We start from the raw sequence: 17544 nt of genomic DNA, 5'->3' as shown, positions 1-17544 counted from the left end.
CCAATAACCCGACAGAATTAAGTTGACAGCACACGTCAAACGGTTTGCATATCAGATATAAGTACCTTTTGATTCGCCCGGGTTATTCATTCATTTACTCATTCTTCTTAAAATTTAGAGCTGTCAATCATCCGTCCCTTTCCTTTTCGGCGCATAAGAAAATGACAGATATTACTTAAAGTAAAATCAGGAGGTGTCTGCAGGAATCGGGGCTTCTGTGGTCCAGTGCTTGAGCGTTGGGCTCACGATCCGGAGGTCCCGGGTTCGAGTCCCGGTGGGTACATATCACAAAAATCACTTGTGATCCCCTAGTTTGGATAGGATGTTAATAGCTGATCACCTGATTATCCGAAAGTAAGAAGATCTGTGCTTCGAAAGGCCCGTGAAGCCGTTGGTCCAGGTTACTACTTACTGATGTATTAATTAAAAACTATTGATTATTGTGATATGCAGGAGTTGTGCCCGGTTAAAGGTAATAGGCTGATCCCCTATAGCTGGCGAGGAGGTGTGTGTGTACGGTCACGAGTACTAATATGTAAGATTTTAGTTTAAGTATTTTATATATTTTGAACTTATACATTGTAAAAACTACTTATATTGTACTGTTGTTGGTATATAAAGCGAAAGTTGATGGTAGGGCTGGCAGAGGAAGACCGAGAAGGACTTACGATGACCAAATTGGAGATGTCCTTAGAAAAGGTTCAATACGATCTACTCTGAACCGGCGTGCGTGTATGAAGCGTTTGATGAATGTGGAGGAAGCAAGAGAAGTGTGTCAGGATCGAAGCAAATGGAATTCTATAGTCTCTGCTTACCACGGTGGGAAATAGGCGTGAGTTTATGTAGTATGTATGTATGTATACATTGTAAACTTAAATGCATTATGATGTTTATATATAACGTAAGTTGTGCATATTGGTGATTATTTCTTCTGACTAATTGTAAGATTGTGTTTAATATTATAAATAAATACCTGCTGGTCAAAAAACATTGGATTTTTATTTATTTTATAACTTTTACTAATATGTGTCGTGAATTATTAATAATTACTACTATAAGTAATAAATTTCGATCTTTTATTCACGTTTACCAAAACATGGTGGTTATCATTAATAATTTTGTCAAAATATTAATAATTTTCAATTAATCAGATTTACCGTAACATATACACTTTGCAACTATGTCACATTAACTTTTTTGCCAAAATAAACCGTAAGCCTCATTAAATGTCAAATATGATAGTGCGACAGGGTTCTAAAGTGGGTACATGATATTGCTCATGACTGTACTAATCACATCTGTCTATCCCTTTAGAGATACAGGCGTGATGCTTCACCTTGAGCATGTCGTAAATATCGACAGGGATATGTCCTCTTCAATATGATGAAATACTTTCATCGTGTGAAACTCTCAGCCAACCCCTATAGGAATTATGGGCGTGAGTATGTATTCATAACATAGGCCACCTTGACAGCAATTCCCTGTGAGAATAAGAAAGGAAGCGGCCATAATGGATAATTGACTGCTCTCAACTCCATGGCGACATCAGACGTATACCTACAGTTATGTGTCATATGCCATACCGACTCAATGAAACAGACTAAACTCACGCTTTTGATCATTATAGGCAGGGCAGTAAGTACTGTAAGGAATCTTAACATAACAGCATCACGCCTGTATTCCTAAAGGAGTAGGCAGAGGTGTATATTATATACGGTGTTTAGTGACTTCGTAACGAATACTGAGGGTGATGATTCAGACCATGATTTTGACTTGATAATTCATGAATTATCCGACAAAAAGTTTCACTGATATCAACTCAGAATCATTCATTGTCTGAATTACCCCTCAAAGTTGTTGTTATGATGTTATTAACACCCAGTATACAACCACTCCTCGCCAGCTATGTTTTTAGTTAATTATATTCACGGACCTGATTCAGTCCTGCAGACAAATCCTAATTTTATTTTAAGTTATACTTACCTGTCATTTTCTTATCTATCGAAACGGAAAGCGACGGATAATTGACAACTTTTAGTTTTAAAATTAATGAATAACCGGACGAAAAAATAGGCATCTCGCTTTTTAAATTTCTGCTTAAAATTTACATGTGTTCCACAAATTGTATGCCTGTCGATTCCCCGTCCCTTTCCTTTTCGGCGGATACGAAAATGACAGATATAACTTAAAATAAAATTAGATGGTGTGTACTGAAATCTGCACCATCTGTCATCACCATCTTCCCAGCATTATCCCGTTTTTCACTGGCTCACTAAGCTAACCTGAAGCTTTGATAGTTCCGGTTTTTTACAGTAGCGACTGCCTGTCTGACTTTCCAATCCGCGAAGGGAAACCGAGGCCAACACAGGTTACGTCACATACCTCCGAAAATGCATTTCTCGGGAATGTGGGTTTCCTCGCGATGTTTTCCTTCACCGCTGAGCACGTGATAACACCATTATCTGTATTTACGAAAATTCTCCTGTTTTATATTTTGAATGTAATACAAAATCAAGGTAAACTAAAAATACCCGTGCACACGTAAAAACTGCGTTGTTTCTCCGGAATTCATATTGAATGCTTTTTAAATATAGACAAATCCGAGATTTGAGCAATGTGTTCAGTATAAATTAATCTCGGCTCTCGTTCTGGAAGAAATTGCTCTTGATAATGAGCCCGCCGTGCATTCAAAGTCCTAAAGTATTGTAAATATTCTGTTTTATGTTTAGAATAGAATAGAAATAGTTAATTATCCAAGGACGCAACACACAAAAACAAGAAAATAACGTTATTTACTTATTTTTTCTTCTTCCTTATGTTAATTTGTTTTGTTATATTTTGTCACTCACACACTTTATTTTTTTTTGTCATGGTACCTGCGGTTTTCCGGTAATGGGTGAGGGTTGGCTATCAGGGCAAATCATCGCTGAACCCTGGTCTTTTTCGGTAGACTGCGTCACTCATGTACTTACATTTATATTTTGTGTTTTTTTTTATTTTATTCTTAGGTTAAGTAATTAATGTTCTTAACCCTTTCACGGACAGAGACCATGGGTCATTGGTGGTTCATAATAGCTAGTATGACATTTTGGAATCGGAACGCCCGTAGATCTGTCCTTGAAGGTGTTAAATTGTGTAAGTAAATGTACCTATATGTGTGTTATGGTTTGTCCGAAATATACGTTTTTATTTTTTAAAATTTACGCAAAACAATTCAAAATAAGCAAAACGGATGTTCGTCGAAATGATCAGGTGATGGTGGACGTCCTGAGATAAAAGGGCCTCACTCAGCACAAGTCGCGGCGTGAACAACGACCCGGTTGTGTAATAAACAGTTGAATTTCAACTAAATATTAATGTGTGTATATGTTAACACATTCCTCGCTCCCCGCTCGGATCCGAGCGCTAGGGATGGCAATTGGGGATCGCAATTCCGGACCAATTTTCACACCCGGTATTTCAAATTCAAAAATATCTTTATTCAGTAGGTAACATAGTTACACTTTGAATCGTCAATTATTACATAACGAACGTCTTATCTGCCTAAAACTACTGCAGCTTCTCACAACCTGTATAGCCGGGGAAAAGAAGCTGCAAGAAAAACCTCGGCACAGGGCCCTAGACGTTCTTTAAAAAAATAAAAATATAATATAAGTAAAAAAAAAAATTCGATATTGCCCCCAGAACAATACCGTTATCCGGGATTTGAAAAATGTGTTTTTTTATTGAAATAATAATAATAACAATATACATTTATTCATATATTTACAATCATGCTTATGTATTTTTTATTAAAAATCAAAAATTATTTTTTATTTAATAAAAAGTTTTGGTTTCCAGCTATGATTTTTATTTATATTGTAAACAGTGAATATGTTAATGTTATAAATGTGTGTCGTAGGTTTTACCTGAATAAACATTTTTTTTTATTTTCTGGAAAATAAAATTCTGCGGAATCGGACCTTTTTACCCTAAGGTTTCACCGTAAGGTTAAATATAGCATCACGCCTGTGGCACCTAAGGGCTAGGCAGAGGTGTATAGTATATACAGTCATGAGCAATATAATGTACTCACTTTACGACTCTGTCGCACTAACATATTTGACATTCAATCTTCTTCTTCTATCGTGTGGGTTTTGAGGCGAATTACTAACCTCATCAACATTCAATGAGACTTACAGTTCAATTTGTCAAAAAAGTTAATGTGACATGGTACCAAAGTGTATACATATTAATGCTCGTGACCGTACACCTACACCTCGCCAGCTAGGTATGTTTTATGTTTTTGTTCCTATGGTTGTTTAGAAATAATATAAACATACATAACATAAACTTCCTATATAGTCGTAACGCCGACAGTTCTTTTAAAATCCAAACTCCATTGTTTTACTATTTTGTCTGGAAACCTCGGCTTTACGAGGATATACGTCCCACTGCTGGGCACAGACCCCCCCTCAATCAACCGGCGGGGGTATGGAGCATATTCCACCACGCTGCTCCACTGCGGGTTGGTGGAGGTGTTTTTACGGCTAATAGCCGGGACCAACGGCTTAACGTGATCTCCGAAGCACGGAATCATCTTACTTTTTCGGACAATCAAGTAATTCAAGCCTGAACAGTCCTTACCAAACAAAGGACAGTCTCACAAAGTGATTTCGACAATGTCCCCATCGGGAATCGAACCCGGACCTCCAGATCGTGATCGTGGCTGTTGAAATAATATAAACATTGAGTACTAAACCTTATTTGTTTTTTTCCAGGTAATAATATGGGGCTTCGTGGTCTACCTGGCCCTTCACATGCCCCTAATTGAGATGAGGACCAATGATGATGAGATGCAGAAATATGTCACTGAGGTACCTAATCCATCATTCTTACCTGTTTACGGCCCCCGTTGTCCAGTGGTTGAGCGTTGCGGTCACGATCCCGGAATCCCGGTGGAGACATATCACAAAAAGGCTGATCACATGATTGTCCGAAAGTAAGATGATCCGTGGTTCAGAAGGCACGTTAAGCCGTCGGTCCCGGTTACTTACTGATGTAAGTACGTAGTCGTTACATGAGTCATGTCAGGGGTCTTTGGCGGCTCAATAGTAACCCTGACACCTGGGTTGATGAGGTTGGTAATCTACCTCACAACCCACACGATAGAAGAAGTTACATCTCAGGATTCAACAAATGTATTCATTCGCTCCAAGCCCCATTATGGGTACCAACGAGAGTTTATATGAGTTTATAAAAAAATAAAAAGCATATATTTACTTTTTCATTTAATTTAAAATGTCCTTATTTATTTATATAAAATACTGCCACATGGTTTGTATACATCATTTCATAATCAGCCCACTAACGTCCCCACTGCTGGGGCACGGGCCTTTCCTATGGATGGATAGGGAGATCGGGCCTTAAACCATCACGCGGGCCCAGTGTGGATTGGTAGTTATTAACGACTGCTAATGCAACCGGGACCAACGGAGGAGCTCGAGATGAAAACTTTTTTTTTGTGGTCAGTCATCCTATGACCGGCCTTTGCGAAAGTTGCTTAACTTCAACAATCGCAGACCGAGCGCGTTTACCGCTGCGCCACCGAGCTCCTATACATCATTTACTTAGCTTTAATCTTAATATTATAAAAAAGTCTGATGTAGACCACAGTAACGGAGTATATAACTCTATTCACAAGGTCTTAGTAATGCTGCGGATAATTCACCGACTAATTCCAACATGCCCATCATTCCAGCAACCTGCAGCATCAACAGAGAAGCCGGAGCCCGAGGTCCCGAGCCTCAAGGACGGGAGATGCTTCCACATGCCCCGCTCGCAGTGCCCCACCAACGGCACAGCTTGCAAGAAGATCGGACAGGTGTCTGTCTTCTGCTGCAACGTCGACAGCTTCAGACTTAAGGAGGGGCTCACTATGACCAGTAAGTAGGCAAAGAAAAAGAGAAAAGAACAAAAAAGAAGTTAAAAAAAATAGGGTTAGGGTAGATAAAAGGGTAAATGCAGATACAAATAGGGGTCATCATAATTAATTTAAGAGTCACGCTGTTATCGGTGTAGCATTCTCTATTCTTGTCTATCAAATGCCAATGCTTATAAAAATATAAATAAATCATTCTTTATTCTGCTGCAACGTCGACAGCTTCAGACTTAAGGAGAAGCTCACTATGACCAGTAAGTAGACAAAGAAAAAGAGAAAAGAACAAAAAAGAAGTTACGTAGTTAAAAATAGGGTTAGGGTAGATAAAAAAGGTAAAAGTAGATACAAAAAGGGGTTAAGTTAGATTAAAAACGTGGTAGGTTTTATCAAAATAGGGATAAGTTACATACAAGAAGGGTTTAGGTAGATTAAAAAAGGGTAAGGTTAGTTACAAAAATATAAAAATATAGATATTTTTAATGACTTTACTCCTGTATAATAACTATGTTATTCTTCCTTCCAGTGAACCAAAACGTGACAAATCTTCACGTTTTAAACGCCAGCATCGAGGAACTGAACGTGTCTACGGCGCAGTACCGTCGTCTTGTCTCCATGGCACTGACTGATGGAAATATTGGGAAGATTGTTGGTGAGTTCCATATCATTGTTGTAGACAGACGTTTAGTCCAAATAGATCTTCGGGTAATGGGTCTTGATTCCAGGGGTGGTAAAATGGCCACATCGAAGCAATTCATCTAAGAAAGCAATATTGCTATTTGTCATTTTTGTTTGCATTGCACACTTACTTTTATATGAGCAAATGTCAAATTGCAATATTGCTTTTTTAGAGGAATTGCTTCAACTTGGCCATTTTAACCCCCCTGTACACGCCATCTAATTTTATTTTAAGTTATATCTGTCATTTTTTTATCCACCGAAAATGTAAGGAACGGGTAATCGACAGGCATAAAATTTATGGAACACATGTCAATTTAAACAACCATCTCAACATTTTACGATGGAAAAATCCACTTGATGTCAACTGAGAATTATGGTCTGAATCAACCTTCAAAGTTTTCGTTACGATAATTAAAACACATAATAACGGGTTCTTACCGCGTTTAAATCAGGGATATGAGACTCCCGATACTTCGATACTGTTGCAAGTGCCATGATCACGGGATGACTGATGAGATTGGAGTGGAGTAGGTGGATCCATAATTTTCTACGGGCAGACATATCTGTCCCCTCTTTCTTTGCCGCTTTGTTAGTCTCATATCCCTGCTTTACACGCGGTAAGAACCCCTTGTTATGTGCTTTCGTTACGATGTTACTAACACCCTATATCTAGCTTAAGCTTACTCAACCAAGTCTGACGCATCCGTCATATAATGCAGCTCGACTATGCCAGCTGGGAATCGGTGTAGAGGACACTCGTTCACTATGTGAGATAGGGTTTAATCCGGGTGACCACATTCACAGTATGGCGACTCCTTTAAGCTCCATTTACGTAGATGATGGTTTGACTTTCCATGGTTGGTCCTACACCACAAATTACAATGTAATTAAACTAATAAAAATATAAAATGATTTTTATATTCCAATCTTTCTTTTAGCTGAGGAGGATAATACTAGTGAGTACAAAGTATATTTCTATTAGGTGTACTAATTATGTTTTTTTATTTGCGTGTGATGAAAGTGTTACTTAAGTAACTAAACAGGCATCCACATTAATGTTACTGATTGATCTTTTTTAAATTTATAGCAGACTCACATTGTGTGTGTGTGTTTTAGTGTTATTTACCTTGTTAACTCTTCTTCTCTCGTGTGGGTTGTGAGGGTTGTGCAAACCTCATCAACCCTGGTGTCAGGGTTACTATTGACCCGCCAAAGGCCCCTGACATGGCTCATGTAACGACTATTTACATCAGTAAGTAGTAACCGGGACCAACGGCTTAACGTGCCTTCCGAAGCACGGATCATCTTACTTTTGGACAATCAGGTGATCAGCCTGTAATGTCTAAACCAGGGATCGCAAACTGATTGTGATATGTCCCCACCGGGATTCGAACCCGAGACCTCCTGATCGTGAGCCCAACGCTCGACCAGTGGACCACGGAGGCCGTTACCCTGTTAATAAAAAGATGAACAATTTACAAAACTAATAAATATTATGATCATTCATTAATATATTATGATGATCGCGCCCTATTGCATGGGTCTTTAACATAGCTGGCGAGGTGTGGATGTATATACGAACTGGGTGAGAGCCTTCAGCGCTCCCCATTAGTCCGGGCAAGTAGTTAATGCCATCTGCGGCAAATCTACAATAAGTCACGACAAACAAACAAAATTAGTAGGTAACATAGTTACACTTTGAATCGTCAATTTTTACATAACGAACGTCTCACCCGCCTAAAACTACTGCAGCTTCTCACAACCTGTATAGCCGGGTAAAACACGCAGCAAGAAAAACCTGGGCACAGGGCCCTAGACGTTCTTTAAAAAAAAAATGTATATATTATACACCTCTGCCTCCCCCTTTGGAGACGTGATGCTAAGTTATGATCATCAATTTTCAATATAACATTATATTCATAAGTATTCCCATATTACGTGGGACTCGTTGGGACCCTCGCTATGTAATTATTGGCGACAATAGATGGTAAGTGTAGCCATACCATTCGGTGACCGATTTTTTGTCATAGATAAACTAAGTACACCTTTTTGCCACTACTTGAAGGTCTAGAGAACCTACAAACAATAAAAAATGTTACAAAGCCTTCCTATTTTCTACAGGTTTACTCTGGGTCTGAAGCTATTGACAACTTCCTATTTAAATGTTATTTTCATTACTTATTATTAGAAACTACATTATATATAAAAAAAAGTTTTGTAAAGGATTATTTACGTTTATTTGTAACATATAAAATACAGAAACTTAGCAAATACTTTTGAATGGGAATGTCTATTTAATCAATAAGTAATTTAAAGAAAATACATTACCATTTTACCTTTTTGTTTCTTTATTTAACCAAAAAATTTACATATACATGGAATAATGCAGACATACCAATAAACCATCTTAGGTTTGTCCTGGCATGGACCTCTTGTGACACAAATAAAATGAAGCGTCAGAAATTATGATAAATGAGAAAAATACTAAATTATTTACGTTTTACACTGAATCCGCTATACGTACGCCATCTAGGTAACGGATAGGAACTAGACTAGGGTCCCTACACTGTTAAACGGCGTCGGTCACGAGCATTAATATGTATACACTTTGGTACCATGTCACATTAACTTTTTTGACAAATTGAACTGAAAGTCTCACTAAATGCGTGTAATTCACCCACAGACTGCTCGTGTAAAAGGACTGGAAATACGCTCTGAAGAGCGTTACCTTAACCTCTTCCGTACAGTCATGAGCAATATAATGTACCCACTTTAGGACTCTGTCGCACTAACATATTTGACATTTAGTGAGACTTACAGTTCAATTTGTCAAAAAAGTTAATGTGACATGGTACCAAAGTGTATACATATTAATGCTCGTGACCGTACTATATGCGTCTACCTTCGGGGATACAGGGGCGATGCTAAGTTTCTTCTTTCTATCCCTCCAGGTCAGTTCCCCAAGCACTCCTCAATAGCCTGCCTGAACATTTCTCACAATAATCTCACCAGTGCCAAGTTGGAGCCGTCGAACCAGCGTCCGTTCGCATACCTCTTCAATCTGACCATGCTCGATGCATCAGCCAACAACCTGACCGAGTTTCCTCTCAGCCTGGTGCAGAGCAATCGGAAGATTACTGTGGATTTCTCAGGTTTGTTGGAAATAGACGTAGTAATCTTTTTTTAATACACCTAGCACAAGGCCACAGTGACTACAATCCATAGAAGTCGGTGAGCTTTCCTGGCTGGTTCGAACTCCGGTACCGGACTTGCATCAATGAGTTGGCTTGACTGTTAAAGACGGCGATAGTGCTTGCCATATATCACGCTGGTCTACCAAGAAGCTCATGAGGTGCGGGTACTTAGTTCATCTTGCGATGGATGTATCTCTGACTACCCCAATTGGGATAGTCTCGAGCTTATGTTATGTGCGTTAGGCGCGTGATGGACAAAAGAACATCGCCGAAAAGATGGTTGGAACGAGGAACAAGGAACTCACTTCTGCAAGAAACGAACAATGAGCTGCAACCTGGTAGACCGGACTACACAGGACTAACAGCATAAAAAAACCTGCACAAGAGACCTGTAACTAATCGATAATTGAAAAAAAAAACAATAGTATCGATTGTCCTTCCAATAGTATCATAGAGCAACATGGACCTCTGCAAAGCATTGGTGCTCCAGGTTCTCATGTAAAATACTGAATTTTGTCCTCAACTTCTGCTGTCGTACTCAAGGTACTTCGGCTAAAGTGAAATCCTGGATGACTTTAGAAACCTGAACCGAATGACTAACGCCCGCACAATCCGTAGGGAAGGTGGTGATGGTGGAACCCAAAATGAATAGTGTTACCAATACGCCACTATCTATTAACTAATCGATAGGTGATAGACAGTATCAATTGTCCTGGCAATAGTATACATGCTTTTGAAGGTCAACTATCGATTTTCGAAGTATTTACAGTTCATCAAAAGTAAAGTGAATGAGACAACGAAGGTATTCCTAACAGATTTAGGTGACTTATTGTACATTTGCCGGTTTTGTCGCAAATGGCATCAACTACTTCGCCGAAATTCCTAACAGAACTCTTAAACTTGCAGGAAACGACTACCTCCCATGCAAACACTTCCAGAAGGCAATGGAAGCTAACAACAGCTTCTTGGTGACGTTCAAGAACTACGAGAAGACGAAGTGTGCCCTCGACTTGCAGTTCAACTGGTTTGCAGAAGTGCAAATTGTGAACATTGACCATCTTAAGAAACAGAAAGAGGTAGAGCTTTTCATTGTTCATTTGTATACGTAGCTATGTCACACTCCGGACTCTTCATACAAAAAACCTCGTTTTACACAGACACTACACATTGATCGGCCTCCGTGGTCCAGTGGTTGAGCGTTGGGCTCACGATCCGGAGGTCCCGGGTTCGAATCCCGGTGGGGACAAATTCAAATTCAAAAATATCTTTATTCAGTAGGTAACATAGTTACACTTTGAATCGTCAATTTTTACATAACGAACGTCTCATCCGCCTAAAACTACTGCAGCTTCTCACAACCTGTATAGCCGGGGAAAAGAAGCTGCAAGAAAAACCTCGGCACAGGGCCCTAGAAGTTCTTTAAAAACATAAAAATAAACATAAAATAATAATAATAAAAAAAATAAAGTTAGTGCGCAATGCAAACAAATGTCAAACAGCAATATTGCTTTTATAGATGAACTCTCTGTTACGTGTCACGAGCTCTCTGTTAGACCAACGTGATGGTGGTGAGCTCTATCGCCGGCTACAATGGTCATCATCATCATCATCAGCCGTCATACAATGGTCAAACCAACTGTCACTGCAGCAATAATTGAAAGATACACATAATGTTTCAGCTGAACGCTAGCTGCGCGCTGATCCAGCCGCCGAACATGAACTGCACGTGCGTGCTCAACCGGCTAGAGCTGCTGGGCGGCGAGGTCACCAACCTGGTGGAGGTGGACTGTTCACAGCGCCACCTGCGCGAGATGCCCACTAACCTGCCCGCCAACACCGTCAAACTCAACGTCTCTTATAACAACGTGAGTTCGTCCTATAGACACAACTATCTCCCTCACAATTCTAGGACTAAGATGCGCCCTATGGACAGCGAAGTATCGGCCAAGCGCCCCTATACGCTCCATGCTGGATATCGGGTTTCCCTTCATCGGTAGTTGGATTTTAGCAGAAACATCATCTACTGAAGTCTATTGGAATTAACCAGTCTGGTTATAGCAGGATCTTTAACTAAGCAGATTGGAATATAGAAATCCGATTCAATGGATTCAGCTTTATTTAATCTGCAGGAGAGTCCTTGAGTAATATAATTGTATTTTGACCCTCGAATTGTTTTTGGCCATTCCAGATAACGTCCCTCCAGGCGGTGGCGGACGACCCCACATACGAGCACCTGCGTCAGCTGATCGTCGACTACAACGACATTCAGAGCATCGTGGAACTCGAGGGCACCAAGTTCATCGACAACTTCATGCTGTTCTCCATCAGCCATAATAAGCTGAAGACCGTGAGTTATTGTATTTCCTATTCTGCTACGCAAGCCAAGACACGCTATCCACAAAGATTTTTAATGTTTCTAAAAGCCACACTATCTATAATTTTAAAAAATAGTTTAATATTTACCGGTAAAATTTCGGTAAAGTTACGGTTTTATTTTATTCGTATGGCAATAAATGCGTGCAATCTGATTCAGCAGATGAATTGAATTGTTGCAGATCCTCTGAAGAATGCGACCATTTTACCAAAATTAGCAGAATTGCTTGAGTTATGCTCGGAATTCAGGAAATGATTTGGATTTAGATAAATTGCTAAAGTGGCCATTTTAGCCCCCCAGAAGGAGTTTATATCTCGTTCTATTTTCAATTATAAATATTATATTATACTATTTAGCAATATAAATAATTGTGCTAATTCCTGTAAACACCGTCTAATTTTAAGTTATACCTGTCATTTTCTTATCCATGAAAAAGAAAGGCACGGGTAATCGACAGACATATTTATGGAACACACGTCAATTTTAGGCACAAATTTAAAACAACCCTCTAAAAGTTTTACATTGGCCAATAACCCGACAGAATTAAGTTGTCAGCACACGTCAAACGGGTTGCATATCAGCGAGATGCCTATTTTATTCGCCCGGGTTATTTATTCATTTTAAAATTAACAGTTTTTATCATCCGTCCCTTTTCTTTTCGGCGGATAAGAAAATGACAGGTAAGTATAATAATTTAAAATAAAATTAGGATGTGTCTGCAGGAATCGGGGTCATTTACTGTGTACAGTAGGGATTATGTAAATAACTGTATTGTTATTTCTGTTATCGTCAAGTTCTAATCTCTGTTTAATCTGTTCTTCAATACCAGATGTCGCAGATCTTCTGGTGACGTGTGTGAATTATATGAGTGTGAGTTTCAATTACTTTTTTTTTATTACAGATCCATACATATGTGTTGTCAAACAAGTTCGACACGACGAGTCTGTATACCACTTTCGGGATCGCCGAAAATTACATACATTGTGACTGTAACACTGAAAAGGTGCTAAAGGTAAGATGAAACCATGGTCAAAAAATAATAAAAAACTTAATGATAACTGCATGCATGTTGTTGACAAGCGAACCAGAGGACCAGGTTCGATTCCTGGTCGTGTAAGTTTGACACGAACATTTTGAAAAATACGGATCTTAGTGTTTTCCCATCAACGGGCTATTGGTTTGAGTTAAATTGAGTTCTCAGAATCATCTGTAAGTATTAAGTTGTTGAGGAGCTCGGTGGCGCAGCGGTTAATGCGCTCGGTTTGCGATTGTTAAGCAACTTTCGCAAAGGCCGGTCATAGGATGGGTGACCACAAAAAAAAAAGTTTTCATCTCGAGCTCCTCCGTGCTTCGGAAGGCATGTTAAGCTGTTAGTCCCGGCTGCATTAGCAGACGTTAATAATCACCAAACCGCACTGGGCCCGCGTGATGGTTTAAGGCCCGATCTCCCTATCCATCCATAGGAAAGGCCCGTGCCCCAGCAGTGGGGACGTTAATGGGCTGATGATGATGATGATTAAGTTGTTGTAGAAGAAAATATGAAAAGATTTCTGTAAGTATGTTTATTTTTCATTTTTCCAGCCCTGGCTGTTAGAAAACTTCAAAAATATCCCAGATTACAAGAGTTTGCAGTGCCAAGACAATATGGGCCCCGTGGTCGACCTAATAGAGTTCCAAGTCTGTCACACGCCTCGAGATTGGACGGACTATATTTACTATATTATAGGTTTAGAAGCATTAGTACTAATTCTACTTATAAGTAAAGTATCGTATGATTATTGGGTGTTTAAGACTGCAGGATACTTACCCTGGCCAGCCAATAAGATGCCTCGATTGCCATGTGATTGGCTCTGCGAGTGATTCTGATTGGCTGGACGGTTTGTTGCGTGATAATGCTGCGATGTGATTGGTTGAAATTGTGATTGTATTAGAGTACTGACGTGAAGTTGGCTTTGTCGTATGTTGTATTTGATGTCAATGCTTGTGAAGGTATTGTATCGGCTAATATTTTTAATTGCAAAGAATTTAGTTTTTTAATTAAGTATAAGAAAGACATAGGTAAATATGAAAGAAATGAATGTGTAAACCTACAAATTACGAAACATAACGTATGCTAGAAGCGTAATAAATTAATAGAAAATATCAAATTTGGAACTGTCAAAGATAGTTCTATTTCTATCCGCTTGTTGCTTTTTATAAGGAATGATGGCGCCACTTTACATGTTATGTTTATTTTTCCTCGGATTTTGTGATATTCCGTAAATATTATATCATTATATATTTAATTTTATATATTGGCAGCTACTGAAGCATGTAAAACAGCGGATAATGGAGAAATAACGTTTATTTAAGGAGGTAGATTAAAAAAAAAAAGTTTAGGTAAGTAAGGCGTCTGATTAAGGATAGAATTCAAAAAAGGAGTACTGGTATATTCCTTTTTTATTTCTCTTTGGCATAACGCGGTTTGCGTATTTGCCACAGACAATATATTTTTTTACTCTAAGGACAGGTAGTTATCCACAGATTATAAAGCACACTGGATGCGCCAACGGCAATCGGGGGTATGGAGCACACTCCACCACGCTGCTCCACTGGGGAATTGAATAAATCATTTTAAAAAAACATATTAAGGGTGTTTGAGTGTAGTTTTCGAAGAATGGAACTTTTGACTTGTAAACTTTGCGTATTTCTATTTGCATACTTTTAGTATAGTAATAATGTTTAATTTTAGTATCAAAAGAGGGCTTATAGGTGTATATAGTTATGTAAAGATCTCTAAATATACATATATGTAGGTTTTTAATAGGTACAGTCATGAGCAATATAATGTACCCACTTTAGGACTCTGTCGCACTAACATATTTGACATTAAGTGAGACTTACAGTTCAATTTGTCAAAAAAGTTAATGTGACATGGTACCAAAGTGTATTCATATTAATGCTCGTGACCGTACGCTGATACAGGATTTAAATTTTTTTGTTAATAACTTGAAGGTTTAATAAAACCTCTAAAGTTATGAATAACGGGACTAACGGGAAATCACAGAGCTGGGAAAATGGTGAAGAAATCCCTTAAGAAATGTAACTAAAATGTATTTAATGTTTAAGCACAATGAGGCTTATGTATTTTGCTAAGGAAAACTTTTTGATATAAATATCGCGGTAAGATTGTCTAAACATAAGTGTAAGAAGTAGAATGGGAACGCGGGAGGCGAAAAAATAACGGATTAGGTGACAAGTTGCCTACGGGCGACTTTACACTTTTTATGTTCTTTTATAGTCTACTCGTCTGAATGATTTCATGAGACTAGGCCAGTTTACACCCAATGTAGAATAAAGAAGTAATTAAGTCCTTTACCACTATACAATATCATTTACAACATTTTGGGACATAAAAAGTTCTAATTTGTACGCATATGTTATTATCTATAATGTTATTATACGTTGAACATCTCTCTTGTCACGTAGGTCAGGTGGAAGAAATCTCTTTGTTTAGAGATAAGCTTACCTGTACTATCTGTTTTCTTTGTATGTTCCTTGTGTCTGTTATTGTGTACAAATAAATAAATAAAAAGTGTAAATTCGCCCGCAAGCCAGATGTTAAGCGGGCGACTTGCCCCCTACCGATGGTAAGCCCTCGTTATTTATTGTTATATTAACCAACGCATAGAATGCTGTCTACGTAGATACACGACGTATGTTCATTCGTCTCAGGCCGCGATAAACATGTCATGTAACAAGCGATTTTTGAGCCAGTAACCTTAGAATAGTCCGTAGATTCTCCGTTTTGACAATCTCACCACGACATAATTTTTGACCAAAATTTTTTTTAAATAATTATTCTATAAGCTTTTTTGAGGCTTTCAAAATTTGTAGCGTATTACAAGTGCCATAACTACGAGGAATTGGCTACTAAAAAAAGATGTAAGTATATATATTCTGTCCAAATATAAGAGTTTAGTTTGGTATATAGAAGTTTAAAAAAGGCTATTTTTGTACAAATTCGTCACCGGAAAAGCAAAATCACGTAAGTGGAGAAAGGATATTTTGAGAAAAAGCCGTTAAGTTTTTTCTTTCTTTTTTTTTATCATAACTTTTAACCCAGAACACGCCATCTGATTTAAGTTATACCTGTCATTTTCTTATCTGCCGAAAAGAAAAAATCCCGTCCCTTTCCAAATCGACAGGCATAAAATTATTGGAATACACGTAAATAAATTTCGTGCAAAATAAAATCAAAATTTTATATTGGCCAATAAACCAATAGAATTAAGTTGACAGAACACGTCAAACGGGAAGCATATCAGAGAGATGCCTATTTTAATCGCCCGGGTTATTCATTCACTTTAAAATTAACAGTTGTCAATCATTCGTTCTTTTCGGTGGATAAGAAAATGACGGGTATAACTTAAAATAAAATTAGGAAGTGCCTGCAAGAATCGGAGCCGATGTCAACGTAAGATTACATTGTTTTTTAATTTTTTATGTCCAGATTATATATAAAGCGTGGGTTGCTATTTTAGGATATTTTGGCGTCATTTTGCCTTTCCAGTGGCGAATTATAATTTCGTTAAAGACTGTATAATTTTGTATGGGTTTTATTATAGTCACAAAATCAATGGAATTAAAGAATTTTGAAATGTTTATTATTTGTTTTACTTTCCATCATCTCCCTCGTTATCCCGTTTTCCACGGGGTCCACTTACCTTACTTGAAGATTTGACAGGTCCGGATTTCTTTATAGAAGCGACTGCCTGTCTGGCCTTCCAACCCGTAGGGAAAACTAGCCCAATACAGGTTAGGTTCAGTCACATATCTCCGGAACGCATTTCTCGGGAATATTATGGGAATTTCCTCATTGTTTCACTTTATTTAATTTATATAGGGTGTTAGTGGCATCGACGAATACTGATTCAGATCAAGATTCTGAGTTAATATCAAGCGGAATTTCCTGTCGGAAAGTTCATGAAAATGTCAGTGCTTTTTAAAATTATTTTCAGGTCCATAGTTTTGCGGCAGAAAATTCCACTTGATATCAACTCAGAATCATCACTCAAAGTTTTCGTTACGATGTCACTAACACCCTGTATATATATGTAGGATTGAGTTTAGGAGAGGTTGACGACATAATTTATGCGTAGAAGTGGTTTAGTATAGGCTGTTCCGTTCATGTGTGTTAGTATTGAACTACATCTGTCCGCACCACGTCGTACTTTTCTATGCTTCTATCCTTTTTTGTCACGCAGGTTGGTGATTTGCTAGAGCGACACAACGCTACACGGCGAAATCGACGAAACGGCCGGAGTGCTGTCGCACTCCCCTTTTTTATCTCGCGCTAGCAAATGACAGATAAACCCATACATGTTACTTTTAAGACC

General features: G+C 38.4%; 1 protein-coding gene across 3 annotated transcripts in view; it reads left to right on the top strand.

Annotated features, from left to right (window-relative positions):
- LOC126372142 (protein halfway) overlaps positions 1-16810 on the top strand; it is a 62526-nt gene extending 45716 nt beyond the window's left edge. For 2 of the 3 annotated variants that reach the window (XM_050017756.1, XM_050017754.1), the window contains exons 2-11: positions 4761-4856; positions 5741-5924; positions 6444-6569; positions 7537-7554; positions 9550-9750; positions 10699-10868; positions 11472-11657; positions 11981-12139; positions 13068-13178; positions 13748-16810. In XM_050017756.1, coding sequence (XP_049873713.1) covers positions 4800-4856; positions 5741-5924; positions 6444-6569; positions 7537-7554; positions 9550-9750; positions 10699-10868; positions 11472-11657; positions 11981-12139; positions 13068-13178; positions 13748-14026 — 1491 coding nt within the window. In that variant the 5' untranslated portion in view covers positions 4761-4799 and the 3' untranslated portion in view covers positions 14027-16810. The remainder of the gene's footprint in view (positions 1-4760; positions 4857-5740; positions 5925-6443; positions 6570-7536; positions 7555-9549; positions 9751-10698; positions 10869-11471; positions 11658-11980; positions 12140-13067; positions 13179-13747) is intronic. The other variant, XM_050017755.1, reaches the window with a different exon arrangement.
- Positions 16811-17544: the final 734 nt, after the last annotated feature.

Source organism: Pectinophora gossypiella, chromosome 13, assembly GCF_024362695.1.
Source record: "Pectinophora gossypiella chromosome 13, ilPecGoss1.1, whole genome shotgun sequence".
NCBI lineage: Eukaryota > Metazoa > Arthropoda > Insecta > Lepidoptera > Gelechiidae > Pectinophora > Pectinophora gossypiella.
This window is presented reverse-complemented; position numbering and strand designations above follow the sequence as displayed.